Source organism: Aedes aegypti, chromosome 2, assembly GCF_002204515.2.
Source record: "Aedes aegypti strain LVP_AGWG chromosome 2, AaegL5.0 Primary Assembly, whole genome shotgun sequence".
In the NCBI taxonomy this organism is placed as follows: Eukaryota; Metazoa; Arthropoda; class Insecta; order Diptera; family Culicidae; genus Aedes; species Aedes aegypti.
The window spans coordinates 426211188-426233265 of NC_035108.1; the positions used below are offsets into that span (position 1 = coordinate 426211188).

The window sequence follows — 22078 nt, forward strand, 5'->3', positions numbered from 1 at the left end:
TTCTGTAATTATGAATAAATGAATTCAATAAATGAAAACCGTCAGAAAACATTGCTTGTATTGAACAAACATTTTTTTACCCTATGCATTGTTGTTCATTGTATGAAGTTTATAGATTACGTGTCGGGACATTAGTAAGCCTTGTGGTAATATCTGTAGTTCTAACGTAAAACATTTACAAAAGTGCATTAATTTATAATGAAAGTCTTAAATTTTGAAGCAAAAAACTTCCTTGATTTTCTAAGTTATAAAGTATCGTTTTTAGTACCGCCCAACATGCATGTGAAAAATAGCGAAATTGAATGATGAGAAGCAGGTTTTGTTCTAATATGGACGAAATGCCGAAAGGCAGGTGTATAATTTCGAGGTTAGAAAAACTGGCGGCCATCTTGGCTTTCGACGCCATCTTGGTTTTTAGCAATTGCATGATTTTTTACCATCTCAGTGCTCATCATGTTGAATTATAAGGCCTCCGTTAAAAAAAAACAATCAGATTCTATCTTTCTTATCTTATCTCAGCTGTTCAACTGATTGTTCATTTGTATCAATGGTTTTAGACCAAATAAATGAAAGAAATAATGCTATTTTACAACTCGAAGATATGCAGAAGAATCATTCAGGTAGCAAATAAGCGTTAAAAAAATCCTATTTGATAATTTGTTTTTAAGCTGAAGGACTGGCTCTGTTCTAGTAGGGAAGTAACGTGATGAAAAAGAAGAATAAGTGTAACGGTAGCATTGAAATTCAACATGTTGAGTGCTTACAAGGTGAAAACTCATTCTACTACTTAAAACCAAGAGATGGCGTCAAAATCCAAGATGGCCGCCAGATTTTTTCACTCATATGAATACTCCTATTCTTCATCTGTATCAAATAATACACTAACGATGAAGCTGAAGGGCTGGCTCTGTTCCAGTAGGGACGTAACGTGAGGCAAAAGAAGAACTAGAGGAAGAATAAGTGTAACGGTAGCATTGAAACTCAACATGTTGAGTGCTAACAAGGTGAAAACTCATTCTACTACTTAAAACCAAGATGGCGTCAAAATCCAAGATGGCCGCCAGATTTTTTCACTCAAATTAATACTCCTATTCTTCATCTGTCTCAAATAATACACCAACGATTGAAAACTTGTTTCTTTGTTGTACAAAAAATTATGCTTGCATTGATTGCACTCGCCATATACGTCAAAATAGTAGAACATGATTAAGAAAATCGTTCATATCATAGGGTAAATACCATTGCTCACCTAGTTTTTGTAGCCTATCTTACGCAATTTTTCCTCAGCTTACTGATGGTGATCTAAGAATTCAAAACTAGCGGTGCGCTAATGGTGAAAAATCGATTTTTCTAACAAAATTCAAGATGGCGGCCAAATTCAAAATGGCCTCCAAAATTTTTTCAAGTTTAAATGAAAGTTATATCCTTTCTCTACACGATGCCACTAAGTTTGCTATGTGTTCCAAGCGAAATATGAGGCATATCCCGTGAAGAAATACCCAAGATTTATCTAAAAATGGGCTTTTTCGCAAACTGTTCAGCTAGCTGGCGTACGAGGGGTCCACCAATTCGAGAAAACAGAAAGGACCACCCTTAAGTTTTATCGAAAACTAGCGATCAGTGACATAGAATTGGAATTCTAACGATGGGTGCTGATGGCGGCCTGGTTACAGCGAGAATTGCTCATAAGTTAACGTAGTATTGTACTGATGTTCTTGGTCTTCCAAACACTCCATGGAATATGAGGTTTAGGATCTACAAGCGTAAACAGTTGTATATTGACCAGGATCATGAGATTCGAAAAACAGGAGTTTCATGCTCACTAGCGCCGCCTGGTGGAAAAATATCGAAAGGCTTGGTCAAATAACGTTTTCCCTTAAGCTACTGAACAACTTTGCCGGAGACGCCATCATTCTGAGAGATCAGACTACTGAGCTATTCATAAAACAAAAATTAAATGCTCACTAGCGCCGAACCTCGAATTACTTGTTTTAAATTATGTTAGCCCTTATGCTACTGAACAACTTTCAGGCTACTGAGCTATCCACGAAACAAAAGTTCCATTCACACTAGCGCCACTTGATGACATAATTCCGTATCAAAATGACCACCGCATGTCAGCTCTTGAGCTATTGAACAACTCTTCGGAAGATATCAACCTTCCAAAACAGGATCTAGAGATATCAAAGTTTGCATGCTTATTCCTCAAGGTTCATCTAGTGCTAGTCAGAAAAAGCGCCCCTACCGGCCAAGTTTTCAACTTAAATGATGATCCTCAACTCCTAAAGTTAGACTCAACTCCTAAAGGTACTGAGCACTGAAACTTCGCCCAAGACACTATTGTGCTATCTCTCAAGGCATACGAGATATTCAATAACACCCCCAAATTGATGAAATCCCATGAGCCCTGGGCCTCCTTTAACGTCGCCCCCATGTGTCAAACAGGAGACCTGGCAGTACCAAATTCTTCAATATGTAACAAATTCTGCTCGTTGATTTGATGAACTAATTTAATTACTAATAATGCGTACTGCATCAATAACCGCCCATAGTAAAGAAAACCATTATTACTCATGTAGATTCTAAGACCAATGTTCCCAGAAGTTCATGGATGACTCAGAACATCTCTTAAATTCAACACAACAATACAACCAGAAAATCAGTTAGTTGAATTCTATATTCTACATTCTATTCTGAGTCCTAACAGGTGTACAGAAAAAGATTTTTGAACTGATATAGCGACTAGTTTTTCGATTGAAAATATTTGGTAATGTCTGGTGAGTTAAAAAATACAATTTGTGTCCATAACACCAATGGGGCCTTCCTTAGCTGAGTGGTTAGAGTCCGCGGTTACAAAGCAAAGCCATGCTGAAGGTGTCTGGGTTCGATTCCCGGTCGGTCCAGGATCTTTTCGTAATGGAAATTTCCTTGACTTCCCTGGGCATAGAGAATAATCGTACCTGCCACACGATATACGAATGCGAAAATGGCAACTTTGGTAAAGAAAGCTCTCAATTAATATCCGTGGAAGTGCTCATAAGAACACTACGTTGAGTAGCAGGCTCTGTCCCAGTGGGACGTTAATGCCAAGAAGAAGAAGAACACCAATATTACTACTGTTTCACAGTTTTGGCTTATTGGCAAAGAAAATGATGGAAACCATCAAGAAGCTGACAAAAGCTCAGGAGTTTTTTATTCATTTTTATCGCGATTGGTCAAAAAATTATATTGGAAATTTCGTGCAAAGGATCGCACGGTACATGTATCGTACAATAACCTTTGAAGGATGAAAATAAAGCTGTTTGATGAAATACTGCACTTTAAATTTTCCAGGTTTGTTGTCGAGTCCTTACATGTCAGTATCCTCAATCTTGGATTGTATATCCAACCAGAAATTGCAAGATTCTAATTCTGCATAGATACATCAACATTAAAACAAACCATGATTTTTACAAGAAGTGCAAAAATAAATGTGATCCAATACTACTCTAAAATGCAAAACAACAAAAAATATATCAATGTGCTCTTTTATTAAAACCATTATTCAGTTCAAATGTATCAACATTACAAAAATTGAAGCTGAAAATCTTGCCTTTGTTTTTTTTTTTTTACTTACTAACAACAAGTACCGTGCTGCATCAATACCCGGACACTTAAGTCGACAGAAATGCTCAAACTTGGATTTAGGTATGTTTGGTTAAAATATTCTTGAAGTGTTATTATTCAACATGTTTTTACACTTGAGATCTTCATGAAAGTGACCAAATTTTCGATATTATATATGATTTTTACAAAAAAAATCAACGAAATAATGGAGCGTGTCTTGTTTTTAAATCCGGACACTTGATCATATGATGTTTTTAAATCCGGACACTTTTGAATCAAAATCCGGACACCAGTGTTTTTATATGAAATTTTATCATATATTTTCAAGAAAATCATACAAACTCGTTGAAATAATATTTTTTAATCAATTTGACGTATATTTCCCCCTATTCTGTCACAGAGAACAACACGTAACTAATATTAGTGATTCGATTACCTGAACTGAAGTGCGTGTGGCTTGAACTCGTGAACGTGTGGCTGGAATCTCAGATATACACAATTAATCTTACATAACACCATTTTCTTATAACTCACAACACTTTATATGTGTATATTTCAAGTCTTCTCTTGTTTTATATATCTAAAATATCATTTACACTAGTAAAAAATGGTTCTTCCACACGATGTCCGGGTTTAAAAACACTGACCCGTAATCCCGGACAGTCTCTTTATAGTTCTTTAAATACACATTTGCTTCATAATTCACAACAGCTTTGTTACGATACATTGAAAATATGTCTATGTTTTAAATTGTGTTCAAAATACTCCTTAAAAATATACTTCACACACTCTTTCTTCAACCTTTGGTTTGGGTTGTGAGTTCAAAGATCGTTAATCTTCAATTAACATAGACCACGAGGGAATGACGTCCGACAGAAACGATTAAAGTGTTGTTATTTTTATTTATTATTTGGCAATGTTAACTAGATTGAAAATGAAAGTATGATAATCTTCAATGTTTAAATATTTCAATGAAAAAATCCCAAAGATAAAAACACTCTAATTATGCATAAATTAATCAATATCATCAAAGTGTCCGGATATTGGTGCCGTCCGGATTTTGATTCACCACGGTATTGAGAACACAACGCAAATTTTCAATTACATATTGCTATTAAAAACATAGCCAAAGCTTCCTCAAGACCAACGCACACATTGCACTAGTTTTCCAAAAATGAAATATCAGCAAATATAATTTGCATATCCACGACAGCGGCATGTACACAGCGAAAGGAAAATAATCGACGCAAAGAAGCGAATCGCGAAAAAATATAGGAACTCGATACATGCGAAATAGAGAAAACATAATTCGCGATTGACCATCCCACAGGAGATAATTAAGAAGAAATTTTGCCCCTATATATAGCCGATGCGGGACTCACAATAATCATAGTTCAAATCTGCACAGCGGTAAGAACCAAGGTGAGTCCAGAGGTTCAACCTGTGATTCAGGCTTGCAACTAACTTATCATTATCCTTACAGTTCAAATCCTTCAAAATGAAAATCTTCATCGTTGCTTTGGCCCTGATCGCTTTGGCCGCCGCCAAGCCTCAGGATGACAAGTACACCACCAAGTACGACAGCGTCGACATCGATGAGATCCTGAAGTCCGAACGCCTGTTCAAGAACTACTACGCCTGTCTCATGGATACCGGAGCTTGCACCCCAGATGTCAACGAACTTAAGCGTGTCCTGCCGGAGGCCCTGGAGAACAACTGTGCCAAGTGTAGCGAGAAGCAGCAGAACGACAGCACCAAGACCATCAAGTTCCTGACCGAGAACAAGCCAGAGGAATGGAAGGCTCTGAAGGCCAAGTACGATCCCGACAACAAGTATGTCGAGAAGTACGTCGCCGATGCCGACAAGGAAGGAATCAAGCTGTAAATCGGGAAGAGTTTCGCGATTAAGACTGAACATGTGATGGGAATCAGACCAACTTCTTTGACCATGATAATGATTTGCTTTTTGATTGGAACACCGCGCCAGTTCGAGTTCAAACGATGTTGTCGAGACAATAAATGAATTTCAGTAACTAAACTTTTGCTATTTTTTAAATGTTTAAATAGTATCACAAAGCTTTAACTACCAGCACAAATGGTTATCAGATTATCAAGATTTGCGCTATTGAAAATTATAAGTTTGCCTTTAATGCATCTTCACTTTAAGAAGAAAATAACCGTCATCGCTTTTCCAAATTTTCGAAACCAGTTTATTTAGCTCAAAATAAAAGCAAATTTCGAACAAATCTTTCCTTGCACTGCCATATGGAAGGTAGTGAAAAAAAAAAATCAAAAAAAAATTAAAGCCAGAGATTAATTGCAAATAACTTTCTGTCGAGATAATCATCGTTATTTAAACGGCGCGGCGACAAGGGCGAACTGAGAATAACCATGGATGAATAATCTTGACTAAAGCGGCATCCATTTATTACGTAACGCTAAAATTGACAATGTTCGACCCCCTCCCCCGTCCGTAATGCTTTTGGTAAGGAAAAAATAAAAATTTTGTATGGACCGTAACGCTTGAGCCTACTCCCCTTTCCCCCTAGAGCGTTACGTAATTTGTGGATGGCGCCTAATGGGTTTATCACGAAATCTTTGCTTTCCAGAAGCAGCATATTGTTTACTACAACATTGAACTTACTCAAAATTGAACTTGTTTCTAGATGAAAACACTTTAAAATGGTGAGCCTTAAAGTGTTGATCAAATAATCTTGCTATTTTCCAGTTATTTTATAAATTTTGGAATAGCATAGAATATCTAAGACAATTATTATCAGTAGATTATTCATTAAATTATTGGGATCCATTTTCTTCTTCTTAGTATTAACGTCCTCACAGGGACAGAGCCTGCTTCTCAGCTTAGTGTTCTTATGAGCACTTCCACAGTTATTAACTGAGAGCTTTCTTTGCCAAAGTTGCCATTTTCGCATTCGTATATCGTGTGGCAGGTCCGATGATACTCTATGCCCAGGGAAGTCCAAGGACTCTGACCACTCGGCTAAGGAAGGATCCATCACAGTTTTAAAATGTTTTAGAGTGTAATTCATCAAAATCCACATTATATGGCACATCCAGCAGCGTTTGGATAGTTACACCATTTTTGTAACTCACCATACGATTTGTAACCTTGCTGAAGATGCCCTTATTGATACAAATTTAATGAAGTAATGACCAGAAAAAAAAACTTGGTTTTGGCATGTCATCAATGCCAACTTTCAATTTCAAATATTGATGAGGCTTCTAAAATGACGGGTCCAGAGACCACGGATTCACTGACCCAAACCCCATTTTGTTCAAATTATATTCATAAGAATTCAAGCATTTAGATTTCAAATTATATTCATAAAGATTAATGCATTCGAAAAAAACACTCCCTTCGTCACACTGCTTCTCATTCGAATTACTTTGCTTGTCAAGTTTTTGGAAATGCAGCATGCTTAGGAAGGCCAAACCTTAGTAAATTGTGATATGTATACTTGAAAATTTAAAAAATATTTTATTTCAGTCACATAAATGCATTTATTGTCTCATCTATTTCGTTTGAACTTGATTTGAATTGAGTTGTATCCAGCTTGGTGATCTAATCAAACATCAAAAATCCTAATCGTTATCCTAGAGGTTGGTCAGTTCAGTCTTAATCACAGAATCTTCAGCAGTTTACAGCTTGATTCCTTCCTTGTCAGCATCGGCGACGTACTTCTCGACGTACTTGTTGTCGGGATCGTACTTGGCCTTCAGAGCCTTCCATTCCTCTGGCTTGTTCTCGGTCAGGTACTTGATGGTCTTGGTGCTGTCGTTCTGCTGCTTCTCGCTACACTTGGCACAGTTGTTCTCCAGGGCATCGGGCAGGACACGCTTCAGTTCGTTGACATCTGGGGTGCAAGCTCCGGTGTCCATAAGGCAGGCGTAGTAGTTCTTGAACAGACGTTCGGACTTCAGGATCTCATCGATGTCGACGCTGTCATACTTGGTGGTGTACTTATCGTCTTGGGCTGCAACCACGGCGAGCAGAGCCAAAGCAACGATGAACAATTTCATTTTGAGGGCTTTGAGCTGCAGAAAGAAAAAAAATTAGAAATCTTTCGTGGATGACAAAAGTGATTCGTGATTCGAATCTCTAACCCGCCTTTGTTCTGTATGCAGTGCAAAATTGAACTATGTCTATCGTGGACCAAAAACCGCTTATATATGGGGGCAAAAATTTCTTCTTGTTTCAATCCCGCGGGATGTTCTATCGCTGTCGATATTCTTTCGTCTCTCATCGCTCGATTCGAACCTTCTTTTTCTTTCTTTTCTAGTATCTATTCGCAATGGTTGCAATTTACTCGCTTCCTGCTCTAATAATTTATGATGATGCAGGATGAGTATTCAGAAAATTAAGCGAACATTGGAAAACAACCTAGTCTTACTGCTACTACTTTTTTATTAGTAACTACTGCTTACTGCATAATAGTATTTAAAAATATAATTGAACACACTTTCCATCTAAGCAAATATCGTTATTAAAAACAAGTTATGTCTTATTGGATAGTATAATTGGCAAAACAACTGACTAGTGGTTTGGGTTGTTGTTAAGTCATAATAAACTAAATGTTTGTTATAAATTTGGTATCCTATATGACAAAACACCCACTGGCATTTTCTGGTTTGAGGTAGCAGAAAGAGATTCAAAATGGTACTCTATAAATTGGTTTCTGTTTCGCACAGTAAAATCCATATATTACAGCGATTCAAAACACAAATTAACAATATTTTCTAACTGCTAGCATGGAAACGTTCGCTATAGGGAGAGATCCCCCATTACAGGACATTTAAGCCACTAAATACATAATTTAAAATATATTGATTTGATGTGATCTTGTTCCCATTTATGATAAATAATTTCATTTTCGTAGCTTACAAAAATACATTTGAAAATATATATATATGAATTTTGACATAACATTATGATGATGATTTCTAATACCAAATTACCCAATCATCGAAGCTGGCTCCCAATACCGATCAAAATCTGAACATGTCTTGATTTCTGTAAATGTGTACATCATCGAATGCTTTCACTCTAGGAATATCATTTCATTGCCAATTAATTCATTTGCAACATTTACAAGAACAATGTTTCAAATGTTTCCTCTCTAAGGACTGTTCATTTTATAAAGTGGACACCTTGTACATGCTATATCTTTTTAATTTATAAATGAAATCGCAATCAGTTTTTTGTACATCGTTCAACTAATATTGTATAGTATTGAGATAATTTAAAAGCCAACAAAATTATTAAATTTTACACTAATCAGGCACAACGTTTAGAACGGTCGATTTTTGGAGGTTATCAAAATCGATGATTATTAGAAATTGGTTGGAAAATTCGACAATCTATATTTTTTGTTTTCAAAAAACGCTTGTTTTTTCAAAGCATCATCAATCAAAAGCTTGCTGAAAAATATCAAGTTATTTTTGGAGGAACAGTTTTCCAGATATCATACAATCATTTTAAACCGTTTTTTTCTTTTTGAGAAAAATATTTTGAATTTAATTGGAACTGATATGAGTAGAATTTTGAGATTTAAAAAACGTCTCGACGGATGTACTAATATAGTATAAATATGAACAATAGCCTACGCCTTCATAGAGTTGCTTATTTAGTCCCCACGTCACATTTTATGCAAAAAAGAAAACCAAATGTTTTATTTTGAGAAGAACTTTCAAAGCACAATGACAATCATCAAAATTGGGAACACTGCTCCAATGAAATGGAATTTATTTTATTATATTCATAATGTGTTATTTTGAGATTATCTATCAAAATATTCAGAGAAAAACGCTTACAATTTGCTGTAGATCGATAAATATGCGTACATAATTTTAAAAGTATGGGATTTTTCAATAAAACGTAAAAATTGTACCTATGAATGCGGTCAAAACTCAAGATTTAGTTCTGTTTTGTAACATTAAAGTTTCTCTAGTAATCTAGACCAAATTTTAATACGTTTATTACTTTACTTTTTTGCTAAGGGTAAAAAGATGGTGTAACAGCAAATTAGGCCATAAAGAATAAACCACTAAAGGGACCTAGTGTCAGAGAATGGTAGAATATTATTGATTTTTTTGAAGCTCTACCTTCAGTAGAATAGTAAAGGATACCAACATACAATTTGTTAATAAAAATGAAGATTTTTGTTATACGAAAAATAATGCTTTACTTTGACGAACAGCTTTTCTTAGGAGTTTTTTGGAAAAACTATTGAGTTCTTTAATTAAAAGCATTTTGTAAGTTTTTATATTTTCATAACATTGTAGAATAATAGTTGAACCATGCACAGAAAACCGATTACGGTTTTATCAATAAATAAAAAAGATACACCATAAACAAGGTGTCTACTTTATAAAATGAACTGTCCTTATAACAGCTTTCTTTTCTGCTTATACACCTTCTTGATTAAGCCATGATTTCTCAGTTTTTCAACTTTGTCCGGTATTGGGTGCTGTCCAGTACAGGGGGATCTCCACCTACAAACTCACAGCAATAACATATAAAGCAGACAGAATACAGAAGATTCTTTTAAAAAAATTTGCGTCAAATTTGCTTCAGAATTTCCAGGGAACTACCGAGATATGACAATTTTAATGTCCGTTTCTCGAGAAGTCAATAACCGGAAGAATTGGAATCCCTAGTTTGAAAATTCAATCAAAATGAATTTCGAATTTATAAAATGAAATTATTTGTGTGAACCACGAAATCATTCGTGACTCATTTCGCGCCAAATCGTATTCCGAGTTGGCAGCACCCTCTCAGATTTCAATGAAATTTTCTGGAGGTGTTAGCCTTGATGAAATAAGCCACTTGGAATACTTAATTTAAACCAAATTTAGCTGGACTATCATTTTTTGTTTTACTCTTACTTGATCCATGTTCTATGCTATTTAGCATTCTTGGCTGAAAATGGTCATAATGCATAAGGTATTTATAAGTAAAACATAAAACGATATCTTCCTTCGTATTAGCAACAATGTGGGAAGTCTACCTATACATCACCCTTCAATACCGTTTGGTCTCAAATTTCGAATATGACTCATATTCCGAACATTCGACTTTTTATAGTGATTGTTCAAGAAATCAAGAAAATTTCTTCACAGGATGATCAATCCATTTATGATTCAAGTATTCTACATTTAAAAATTGTAATAATATCAGTTCTTACGTTCGAAATTGCCTCTGTTTGGAATTTGAGACAAAACGGTATGTCCTTTTGAGTTTATTCCTGAATCATTCACATTACTTTGTCACATTCTACCCATACACAGTATAATAAAACTAAGGCTTATTTAAAACTAGCAGTATTCATTTGTCACCAAAAGTTATGAGATTCATTTTAGTAAATCTTTCATTTCATTTCAAGCATTTAGCCACATCGATTCAAGGAGTGTGGGTTTTATTCCCACTTCGGTCCGGATAACTTTTCGTCAGGAAAGTATTTCGGAAAATCGTCCACTGAAAGCAATCACGTGTTGGTGTCTTTAAACACTATTATTATTGGCCAAAGCAGAAAACTAAGCTTGAGAGCATCGTTTCATCGATTTAAGCTATATCGTCAGCGATGGTAGATTAGGGCCAAGTGGTCCCAAATGCACTCATGGGGTAAAATGGCCCAGTTACATTTTAATTAAACTAATAATGTTTATAGTAGGGCAAAATGCTCCAAAATGCCACTTCAAGGAATTGTGTCGTTTTTTTTTAAATAAGATCCACATTTGAAGGACATCCGAAGTCTTAACAGTAACTTTACAATATTTGCTAGCTACCACAAAGAAAACATTTCCCAAAGATGAGCTTTTTTTACGATTTTAAATCGTGTTGAAAAGTTGGTTATAAAATGGGGATGGTTCGAAATGACCAAATGGGCGCGGTAGAATGCAATTTAGTATGGAGATCGAAGAGTCAGCAACCATGTTTCCTTGTGAGTTTGCTCTGTGGCATGGAAACGCTTATTCGTTCATAAAATCATCGGATAAGCTTACGACGCAAAAAAGTGAAAAATTGTGGAATTTCACCGGGAAATTAAAGGAAACTCTATGAATTTATGTCGATGGGTTGTTGCAACAGGTAAACAGGTATATTTGAACATCGTTTGGCAAATTATACAACACAAAATTCAATTTGGACAAATTGAGATGTAGTATTGCGAAAAATAATAGAATCGTTCTGGTGGGCTTCGATCCCACGACTCCCAAAACTCCCAATACGCTAGACTGGGCGCATTAATCAACTCCCAGTACGCTAGACTGGGTGCGTTTACCAACTACACCACAGAACGGGTAACGATTCTACAGCGCAATCAGCCAACCTGAAACCAAAGTCCGTCACAACCCCATATATATGTGGAACAAACAAGGCAACAGTGCGACGCTTAGGAGAATCGAATTGGGCATCTCAGAGAGCCGAAGGAGGTGTAGGTTTGGGAAGGGTCGTGACGAACTTTGGTTTCAGGTTGGCCGATTGCGCTGCAGAATCGTTACCCGTTCTGTGGCGTAGTTGGTAAACGCACCCAGTCTAGCGTACTGGGAGTCGTTAGATCGAAGCCCACCTATTATTTTTCACAATTATACATCTCAATTTGTCCAAATTAACTTTTGTGTCTACGATCTTCTGGTATTTTCAAAACACCGTCGGCTGGTTCAAGCCGTATTAGACATGACAACCCTAGTTGAGTAAATTAGAGATGGGAAAAAAGAATCGGAGCCGTTCCAAAGATCCGGATCATTCAAAAAAACGAGTGATCCGTAGCTCTTTTTTGGCGAGAGTCGGTTCATTTCATTCATTCATTCATTGGACATGCCCTATATCAACTGCAGCGGTTCGCAGTAGACAGGATGTCCCAATCCCGATCCGTCTGACAAGCCAATCGTCACCATAGTAGATGGTGTCTCCATCCATGTCGATATTGCGAATCTTTACTTAAATCCGCAGACTGTCCAACAAGTTGCGCGCCGGTGGCCCATGCGCCGAGTTGTGCGCCAGCCAAAAAGTAAATAAAGAAATGTCAAAATATCTCGCCGAGGAAGTGAGTCTAAACTGGAGAGCGATCATAATCGTTTTATCGATACAATACATACGGAATAAAATTGTTTGCACCTTCTTGTGTTCAAGTTGCAAGCGATTGAAATCGTTTTGACCGACCCACAACTCGGCGCATAATCGATCGGCGCGCAACTTATTTGATGGTCTGCGGTTTTGAGAAAAGATTCGCAAAGTGCCCAACTAATACCAGACCATGGCGCGTAACACTCGAAGTAAAGAGGAAGTGATCGAAATGCTAAAAATTCTCGTGAAGCTCAATAACCTGGTTCATTCGATCAGCACGGAACAGACAAAAAATGAGCCGAAAAAAACGAACCGATTATTTTTCTCTATTCCCTTTCTTTTGTTTCTCGGCTTTATTATAACGCTTGACATGTGCCTTGATTTGCGCGCCACGACACACATGCAAACACAGTTTGCAGCAACTCCGCACTCTCACTCAATTAGCCAATTCAATTCCCTTGTTGGGGCGCAGCCATGGCCTAATCAAGGGATCCAAGCTGTACCAAAATCAGTGTAAAAAAGGGGTAGATTGTGTGGTGGAATCGTGGGACTGAAAATTCAAAGTGTTTCCACGAGCTTGTCAAAAATTTTGGAGAACACGAGTTCGCGATCAGTCTAGTGATCCTTGGGTTTTGTTCAAAAGCTGAACCAGAACACGAGAGCAATCAAAGGACCATTAATGAACGCTCACAGAACATGAGCGTTCAAAATGCATCTCTGTCTCTCAGCATACACAACCAATCAACTAATTGACACCGTAACTTTCATACAAGCTGATGACAGATAGAGTGAAAAGTTCTCACTTGGATGGCAAAGCAATTTTGCTTCTTCTTTTTGGTTCGGGTAGGGGAAATCAAGGCGGGCTCATTGTACTCTGTGGCCAGAGTAAGGTGGTCTCACTTAGCGAAAGTGGCTAGGAGGCCATCTTTAACTTGCTGGCCGTTTTGTGGCTACTGAGTACAATGAACCAGCCTTAGGGGAAATCAGCCGAATAGGGTAAGAATGTATATGATGCATAAAAGAGCGAAATATACGACAGATACGACGCATGTCGCGCAGCAGGGAGTGAACCACTCTTTATTATGTTCGCTCGAATCAGTGCGCTCTTCCTTTGCGAACCGATGAGTCACTGCACCGTTCAAAAGATCCGGTTCACTAAAATGAATGATTCGGATTGGATCCGTTCACTGAAATGAACCGTTTTGCCCTTCTTAGGAAATTATACAAATTGAAACGTTCTAGGAATGATCCAACGAGACGAGCCATTTTACCCCATCAATGTGTATTCGACCATCTTCCCCTATTTACCGGGTAGGAAACACGTAAAATCACTCCGTTGGTAGTATATTATCATTCATAGCAGTGACGTCGCTTGCTTTTCCACTTGTACAGAGAATTATTATAGAAGTTGAGGGAGTTAGAAGTAAAGGGGTGTAAATGACAAAATCCTAGTTTTGAGAAAACCGAAGTTTTTCGACCTATTACCTAGGAACCGACCTATTACCCCCCCCCCCCCCCCCCCCCTTCCTTAATATCCCTCATTCTTGACAGAACAATTTTGTTACCCAAATCAAACCGTGCCAAATAAGAACGGCAAATTTGCCAAAATCGAACGAACATTTTACATCGTTTTTTTGATTACCTACGACATTTTTCTACCGATTTTCATCACTCTCTCGTCGTGCCCGTTCCAAAAATACTCATATTGCAAGGGTTTTCAACGGTTTTCTCAAATCTGAGGTCATCATGTTGGATTTCAAAATGGCGTCGAATATCGATTTTCGTCATTCCCTCGTAGTGCCCGCCCCGAAAATACCTATTTTGTATGGGTTTTCAACGATTATCCCAAACCTGAGGTCACCATCGTGGTTTTCAAAATGGCGTAGGATATCGATTCTCGTCATCCCCTTGTAGTGCTCGTTCTAAAAATACCTATATTGCAAGGGTTTTCGACGATTTTTCCAAACCTGAGGTCGCCATCTTGGATGTCAAAATGGCGTCGGATATCGATTTTCGTCATATTTTCGTAGTGCCCGTTCCAAAAATACCCGTATTGCAAGGGTTTTCACCGAACTGGAGTTCGCCATCTTGGATTTCAAAATGGCGTCGGACATTTTCATCTGTTACAAAAACGTCGTAAGTAATTGAATGAAATGGCTTATCTTTTTCTCATGAAATTCTTGCAGGAAATAATAGAATCTGCCTAGGTTTCGATGGCGACCTGATTGAATACGAAATTTTAGCGTACTACACGGCGGAACAATTTGAAAAAGATGATTTATTTTAAAACAGTTTCAGAAGACAAGGAGTGATTCTTCTCAATTAGTTTTTTCAAAACCGTATGAAAGTTACTTACGACGATTTTACCCCAATGTTTTGATTCGTTTTCGACCATCTTTCCCTAAATACATTCTATGGGATATAACTACGAAATTAATGAAACGATGAGCATTTGTGAGTCATGTCGTGGTTTGGGCTGTGCAAATATTGTTAATATCGATAATTTCGATATTATTACATCAATTAAAATAAAAAAATGGATATATGTACATCAACTTTAAATTTTAAATATCAAGATGAGATATTTTTTGTACTTATATTCAAACATTCGACCTTAGTAGTATCCAGGAAAACAATAGCAGTTGAAACAAAACAAATACCATACAGTGAACCTTCGACATATTGGCTATAATTTTGCTGAATAAATTTGTGTTAAAATATTTAAACGAACACAACATATTGATACTTTTATGACAGGCATATTTCATACCAGCCGTAAACTTAAGGTTTCCGAAAAATTAGCACTAAATTTTCTTTTTAAAAAAAATGCCCAAAACAGGATTGATTGTAATATATTCAAAAATAGCCGCAAATTTAGCTGAATTTGAAGATAATATCTCGCAATACTTGTGATCTCGCCCTATAAGCCATTGATAACCGAGTGTGTAGCTCCTTGCTTCTAAGATCATGAATGGCCCAGGGTGAAAACTATCACCACTGGGAGATAGATGAGGATCTTTTCTTCATTGTAGCATTGTTGAATAACGTGTACATCCATTCGTTTGCTCGGTAACAACAAGCTAAACACTCGGTTACTAATGGCTTTTAGGGCGAGATCACATGTTATGCGAGATATGCGGCTTTTAGGCAATTTACGATTTTTTTTTCCGTGAGTTTATACATAGGTCGAACTTTTGCCCCGCTGATGCGAACTTTTGACCCGCTATGGCCAAAAACTAATACATCTCAAAGCATCCTTATGATAGGCCTAGAAACGCCCTTACATATATTGACAAAGATTTTATCTTTATTTGATTCCATGCAACGAAAGTTTGACCGAAAATTCACGTCGAAAAACAACAAATAGTCATAGTGTTTCCCAGAGTCGTAGCGTGGTCTCTTGGCGAACCCCAATTTGAGCGCCCCTTATACGTTTACGAGCAACATTTCAGAAAAATTTCAAGAGTTCTTTTTGAAAGCCCACCGGAATAGGGTCCTAAAATGATTAATGAAATTTTGTTTTTATTTAATAACACGAAAGAGCATTTACTGCAACTGCTTTAGCAATTTTTCCCGCTCAAATAACGGCTATATCATATTTAAACAATAATTTCAAAATTGGGTTCATAAATGAACCTTGACACTTTTGATCATGTTTGACGTTCGCTTAGTCGACAAAAACGCCACAGGGGTTTTAGTTTTAACACTGGGGTTGTTCCTATCTGACATTTTTGAAGGGACACGAAAAACAAAATACACCCAAAAATTTAGTTTAAGCCAAGTGGTGTGACAAAATCTCAAAATAAACATAAAAAATGGTTTTTGGGTTTAAATAACTAAAAAATATTAAAAAATTGAGTAAACATGTGTTTTTAGCCTAAACTTAAGCGTTTGGCACTGAAATTGGGACAGGGCTTTAAGACCCTATTCTCACAGGTTTACAGCAAAGACGAAATAAAGAGTCTGCTAGAAGACATACAGAACATTTCAATTCTCTTTCAAAGAAAAATTGTTTGATAATTCGGAAAATTTCAAGAGTAATAAACTGAAGATGTTCTGAATAAATTGCTACTAAAATTACTATTCACAAATTTCTGCCGAAACCTCTAATGAAATTTCAGTTGAGGTGACACATCTCGGAATCTAAACATGGCAGGCACAATGGCCGGTTTGTGCCCCTACTCACGATTTCAAAGGCACTAATCTGCCGAAATAATGAGCGTACAAAGTCCATTTTCTTATTTTAAGCTTTCTGCTAGTGCACAAAGCTAAAATAGAAATGGCAGTGTAATTTGATGCTTCTTTCACGAGATTTGTGTCTTCAAAGTTTTGGTACATTATTGAGTTTTGATTCCAAGATGTTTCACCTTAAATGCAAACTATTAATCTTTCAATCGTCGCGCGTGTGGTAAAACACCACGCTGCTGTTGTGTACCGGCAGTGACTTTTTTACACCAGAGTTGCACGAAAGACAACAGTGCGACTACTGGTGTTAAAGAGATTATTAAAGACATTGTTATATTTTGTTGTGATATTTTTAGTTCTGAAGATTTATGCAGTTACTTTCTATAATGGCAACTTCAGAATATGTGGAATGATTCTTTGATCAATTTCTTCAATAATCGAGAATTTGCTGATTTTTCGCATTTATTTCTATAATAATTTTAAAAATATTTGTGAAAGTAGTAGGTACAACGAATCTGTGTAAACTATTAGAGAAGCTTTTGTTTTAGTTTAGGAAACACTCAAAGACATCTAAAGTGGGCTCCTAAGGAAATGTTGTCATGATACCCTCTAGAAATTTTACTAAAAATGGCAGGATCAAGGATGGAAATCTAGTGATCATGACAAAATAAATGATGCATCGTGGTTGTTCTTTATCCTGCGCTCAAAGCAACAACGATTAACCTTTTGTCGTCAAGTTATCACAACAAACTACGCTCCCCGAATGTGTGTTGCATGTGTGCTAACGACTAATTGTTCGCGAATCATAGTTCCATTATTCTGAAGATTTTTCCACTTTTGCTTATTGATTTAGCTCCGGACATGCTGTTTGTGATTCCGAAATCGTTCGAACATTGTTTGAGCGATAAATAATAGCGCGAATTCGGCATGATTAAAGTTGATCGCGACTTGTAACAACATCCGATAAACTCTTTGTCTCACGACAAACAGTGCATCGGATGCTTCATATATCCGTTCTATGTGCGCGTAGTAAGCGGTTAAAATCATGCTGCTGCAAGAACGACGGCCCTCTTAGATCATTTAAAATTTTTGTTGTTTGTCACTAGATACGATATTTTTTCCATCCTTGGGCAGGATAGAATGAAATTGTGAATTTTGTCACAAGATAATAAATACATTCCTGAAATGTAAAATGTTCTTTACGGATTTATAAGATTTTTTTATGGACTAACAATAATATTTTTTTTGATTCAAAAGGATAGCAGTCGGTCCAGAATATTACTTAAAAGAAACAAAACAAAATATTCTATTGGTACAAATAATACCCTATCACACAGCTTTTTACTCATGGTCTAATTTAAATGTATTACAAGTAATCCTATTCGAGATTCTGTGAGAACTACACTAAGAATTAAATCAAAATTTCCGATAAGATTCTATGGTATTTTTTATGATATGAATAATTTGAAAAGTCTGTCCAAGATTTTTTATAGAGATGATGTGTAAAAATCCTAATTTTAAACTACCAGTTACCAGAGTCTACACATTCGTTTTGTTCGTTTTATAGACACTATTTTTTTTTTAATTCTTAATTTACGAATCACTCAACATCTTCTGGAATGCTTCCCAGGAAATTATTCCAGTTTATGATATTTATGACTACAATTCTTTTTCAAGAAACTGTGACCTCAAAGGCACTTTTACAAAATAAAATATGCATCCCAGAAATTGTACCAAGTATATCACGCATTTTGGCGCCCCCCTGAAGGCTGGCGCCCTTGGCGGTTGCCTACCTGACCAACCGCACGCTACGGCACTGGTGTTTCCTAATGTCAATCAATTTTTATGATTATTGGAGTGAAAGTCTCTTACTTGAATAGAATTCGAACCACCATGACATTTATAAGTTTTGTTTTGAATTGAGCTAGAAATCTCTTGCCCCACTCGAACATAATTTATTATAATGAGAACTAACTTTGAAACACAATGTGCGAATCCTTTGTAAAACATTACGAGTTATTAGAGTATAGGTGAATTTTCGTGAATTACACGAAAGACACGATAGGCTGGGATAAAATTAAAGATTTTCTACAAAAAGAGCATACAAACGTGTCTACAAAAAGAGCATGCAACGTATTGGCAGAAAACTCACGAATATTTTAAAGAGTGGTTGAATCATTAGATTGTGTTAAATATTTCATATGATAAATTCAAATATCCGAAAATCTATAACAATTTTCCACATTTATCTTCCTAAATGTGAAGAATTGTCGTATTGTCGCATGAGTCCCATGTATTTGAACAACTGAACGCCAATATTACGGCTCTTATTGGACTCCATCAACAGCAATAGTTTTGAATGTAATGAAAGTGAACAATGGAAATGCAATAAATTTAACCTTATTTGCGAAATTTTGGAAAAATATTTTTTATGTACCTATTACATTTCAAATTGCTTTCAATTAAATAATTATAAGTCGGTGTATTTCAATGGATCACTATAGATTATTCATTCACTGTTTTTCTTTTTTGTTAGACTAGTTGTGAGCATCACAGGATGGAGTTGTGAGAAAACATCACAAGATGGAAACGACAGAGTTAACCTATCAGAAATGATGAAGCTGTTGATGATATCATGCACAGATGCCAGACAAATGAGATGATTCAACAAGTATTGACTGCTTTGGTGATCGCTTTTTGCAGAGATAATTTTCTATAGTTCTTATTGTACGGATATTACACGCATAATAGACTATTATAACAGAAATCAATACTTGGAGGTGTTTCAATCGCATATGATATCAACACATCGGTTTGTTTATTTCACCGCTTTCTCCGTCATGATATCAACAATAACACTGGCAATATCGTAATGATACGCAATTTTGATCGCTTGTTTTTTTTCTACAAGGTCAAAATTATTTCTCCAGACATATTAACCTACATTATTACGCACAACACTAAAAACATGCGTCATTTCCACCAAAGAAGCTAGCAACAGCCCGGCCACGTCTTATAAAGAGTACAGCGTGAAATTTACCCATATTGAAGCGAATAGGGATTTTGACGAATTTGTTTACCAACCTATAGCTGAAGATCCGCTGTTTTACTCCCCACACAAGAAAGCCAATTCGATCTCAATTATCCAATTATCATCCCATGTACTTCATCCTACACATTTCATGTTTACAAAATAGATGAGTTTTCGCATAATGTTTCGCTCTGACGTCATTTTACTCAGATTACGCTTCTGCTCTACGGTAATTAACGATGGGATATTCTAGAATTAGGAGTTAATCGTTAAAACCAACCTCCCGAAATAACCCCCCAATTACGATATGAACTGCCCGCAGATTGCTACACTTTTTCGCATTAGAATCCATTAGATGCGAGGGGGGGATTTCCAAAACCAGTTCCCAAAACTCTTTGAAGGGGTCAAACACGTGCATGGAGTACAAACAACTGGCGGTGCTGACGCTGCTGCTGCTGCTGCAATCCAAAAAATAACATGAACCCTCGCCTGTCCGTTCCACTTATCCGCTTAATGGTAATCCTGCTGCGGAGAAAGAAGTCTAGCAGCTTTTCAAAATTTGCCAATCTGCCTTGATCTTGATGTACCGAACCGACCAACGCACCTCTCAATGAGCAAGAAGAAGTGTATCACGGTGTTTCTGAAACCTATATTACCGGAAAAAATGACCGTTAATTATGTACCCATTATTCGAAAAATATGGAGTGGAAAATATAGTACATTTGTGAAAGGCCCACCCTTAGCTTTTCGCCATTACTTGCATTTTCTTCGATGAAACATTTTCATATTCACTGGATGCTAGGATACCATATCTTTCCAATGGCGGATGCAGAATCATTTTTCTGACAATAACCGTTTTAGGCACACCGCGAATAAGTTCTATTCCACGGCGCGAGTCGGTTAGATTTTGGCAGTACACACCCACCGAAATCATCCCCCCACATCCCCCCGCACAAACCAACCGCCTCCACCAAATGGCTCGAATTTCGCATGAGCCACGACGGCTGTCAAATTAAAAATCATGATTTGAAATGTTGCTCACTCACGGCTGCAGACGGACGGCGAGTTGTTGTACATGTACGACTTTGTTTACGGTTCACCCTTGCCTATGAACGCAATTGGAATCGGCGATGATGGATGGTCGGAAATTTCCTGGTGGGCCAAACTCTCTGACGCTGTAGAGGGATTAGCTCTCGAGAAGATTCCATTGTGGAGAAAATTGTTTCGTGATAGACAACTGGACTGGTCGGGGTATTGAACGTCAGGAAAGAAGATCCTACGGGATAGACAAGAAGAAATTCGGCAGTATATATAGCCAGTTGAGAGGCCGAAAAGAGTATAGTTCAAATCTGCACAGCGGTAAGAACCAAGGTGAGTCCAGAGGTTCAAGCTGGGATTTTTATTCAATTTCCGCACACAGTTGGGCTTGAAACTAACTTATCATTATCCTTACAGTTCAAATCCTTCAAAATGAAAATCTTCATCGTTGCTTTGGCCCTGATCGCTTTGGCCGCCGCCAAGCCTCAGGATGACAAGTACACCACCAAGTACGACAGCGTTGATATCGATGAGATCCTGAAGTCCGAACGTCTGTTCAAGAACTACTATGCCTGTCTTATGGATACCGGAGCTTGCACCCCAGATGTCAACGAACTGAAGCGCGTCCTGCCCGATGCCCTGGAGAACAACTGTGCCAAGTGTAGCGAGAAGCAGCAGAACGACAGCACCAAGACCATCAAGTACCTGACCGAGAACAAGCCAGAGGAATGGAAGGCTCTGAAGGCCAAGTACGATCCCGACAACAAGTATGTCGAGAAGTACGTCGCCGATGCCGACAAGGAAGGAATCAAGCTGTAAACTATGAATCACTTCATTCTTTACCAGCTGATCAAAATCAAATGGAACATCGACCAACTGCTTCGAACTTAGTGGAATTTCTCTTGGTTTTCCTATGAAATTATTATGCTGCCGCCGCCACCGCCCAGTGATGGTTCTGTAGACTCCGCTGTGCAGAGTGAATTTCGTGATAATAAACGGTTTTAGCAAACCAATTGATTGGTATTTTTGTTGATAGCAATATCACAATGGTCCGGAGATTTGAACTACAAATATGTAGTGTGTAATATTGGATTATATTACATTATTACAATTATTACAAAGAAGAATTTCAA

General features: G+C 37.2%; 3 protein-coding genes across 4 annotated transcripts; 2 read left to right on the plus strand and 1 right to left on the minus strand.

Moving 5' to 3' along the window:
• The first annotated feature begins 4932 nt into the window (after positions 1–4932).
• Positions 4933–5644, plus strand: LOC5573163 (ejaculatory bulb-specific protein 3). Its single transcript, XM_001660729.2, has 2 exons — positions 4933–5028; positions 5090–5644. The coding sequence occupies exon 2, from the start codon at positions 5105–5107 to the stop codon at positions 5489–5491; it is 387 nt and encodes a 128-aa protein (XP_001660779.1). The 5' UTR covers positions 4933–5028; positions 5090–5104; the 3' UTR covers positions 5492–5644.
• Positions 5645–7103: 1459 nt separating this feature from the next.
• On the minus strand, positions 7104–7797 carry LOC5573164 (ejaculatory bulb-specific protein 3). 2 transcript variants are annotated; one of them, XM_021847574.1, is made up of 2 exons: positions 7736–7797; positions 7104–7662 (listed from the first exon to the last, which is right to left on the minus strand). In XM_021847574.1, exon 2 carries the CDS (start codon positions 7645–7647, stop codon positions 7267–7269), a length of 381 nt encoding a protein of 126 aa, XP_021703266.1. In that variant the 5' UTR covers positions 7648–7662; positions 7736–7797; the 3' UTR covers positions 7104–7266. The 2 variants fall into 2 exon arrangements, with proteins under 2 accessions (XP_021703266.1, XP_001660780.1); XM_001660730.2 differs by having other exon boundaries at positions 7732–7760.
• Positions 7798–21121: 13324 nt separating this feature from the next.
• On the plus strand, positions 21122–21958 carry LOC5573165 (ejaculatory bulb-specific protein 3). Its single transcript, XM_001660731.2, has 2 exons — positions 21122–21278; positions 21363–21958. The coding sequence occupies exon 2, from the start codon at positions 21378–21380 to the stop codon at positions 21762–21764; it is 387 nt and encodes a 128-aa protein (XP_001660781.1). The 5' UTR covers positions 21122–21278; positions 21363–21377; the 3' UTR covers positions 21765–21958.
• The last annotated feature ends 120 nt before the right edge of the window (positions 21959–22078 follow it).

What these genes read in the sequence shown, in the direction of transcription:
- LOC5573163 (XM_001660729.2), top strand. Translation starts at nt 5,105, where the DNA reads ATGAAAATCTTCATCGTTGCTTTGGCCCTGATCGCTTTGGCCGCCGCC.
- LOC5573165 (XM_001660731.2), top strand. Translation starts at nt 21,378, where the DNA reads ATGAAAATCTTCATCGTTGCTTTGGCCCTGATCGCTTTGGCCGCCGCC.
- LOC5573164 (XM_021847574.1), bottom strand. Translation starts at nt 7,647, where the DNA reads ATGAAATTGTTCATCGTTGCTTTGGCTCTGCTCGCCGTGGTTGCAGCC.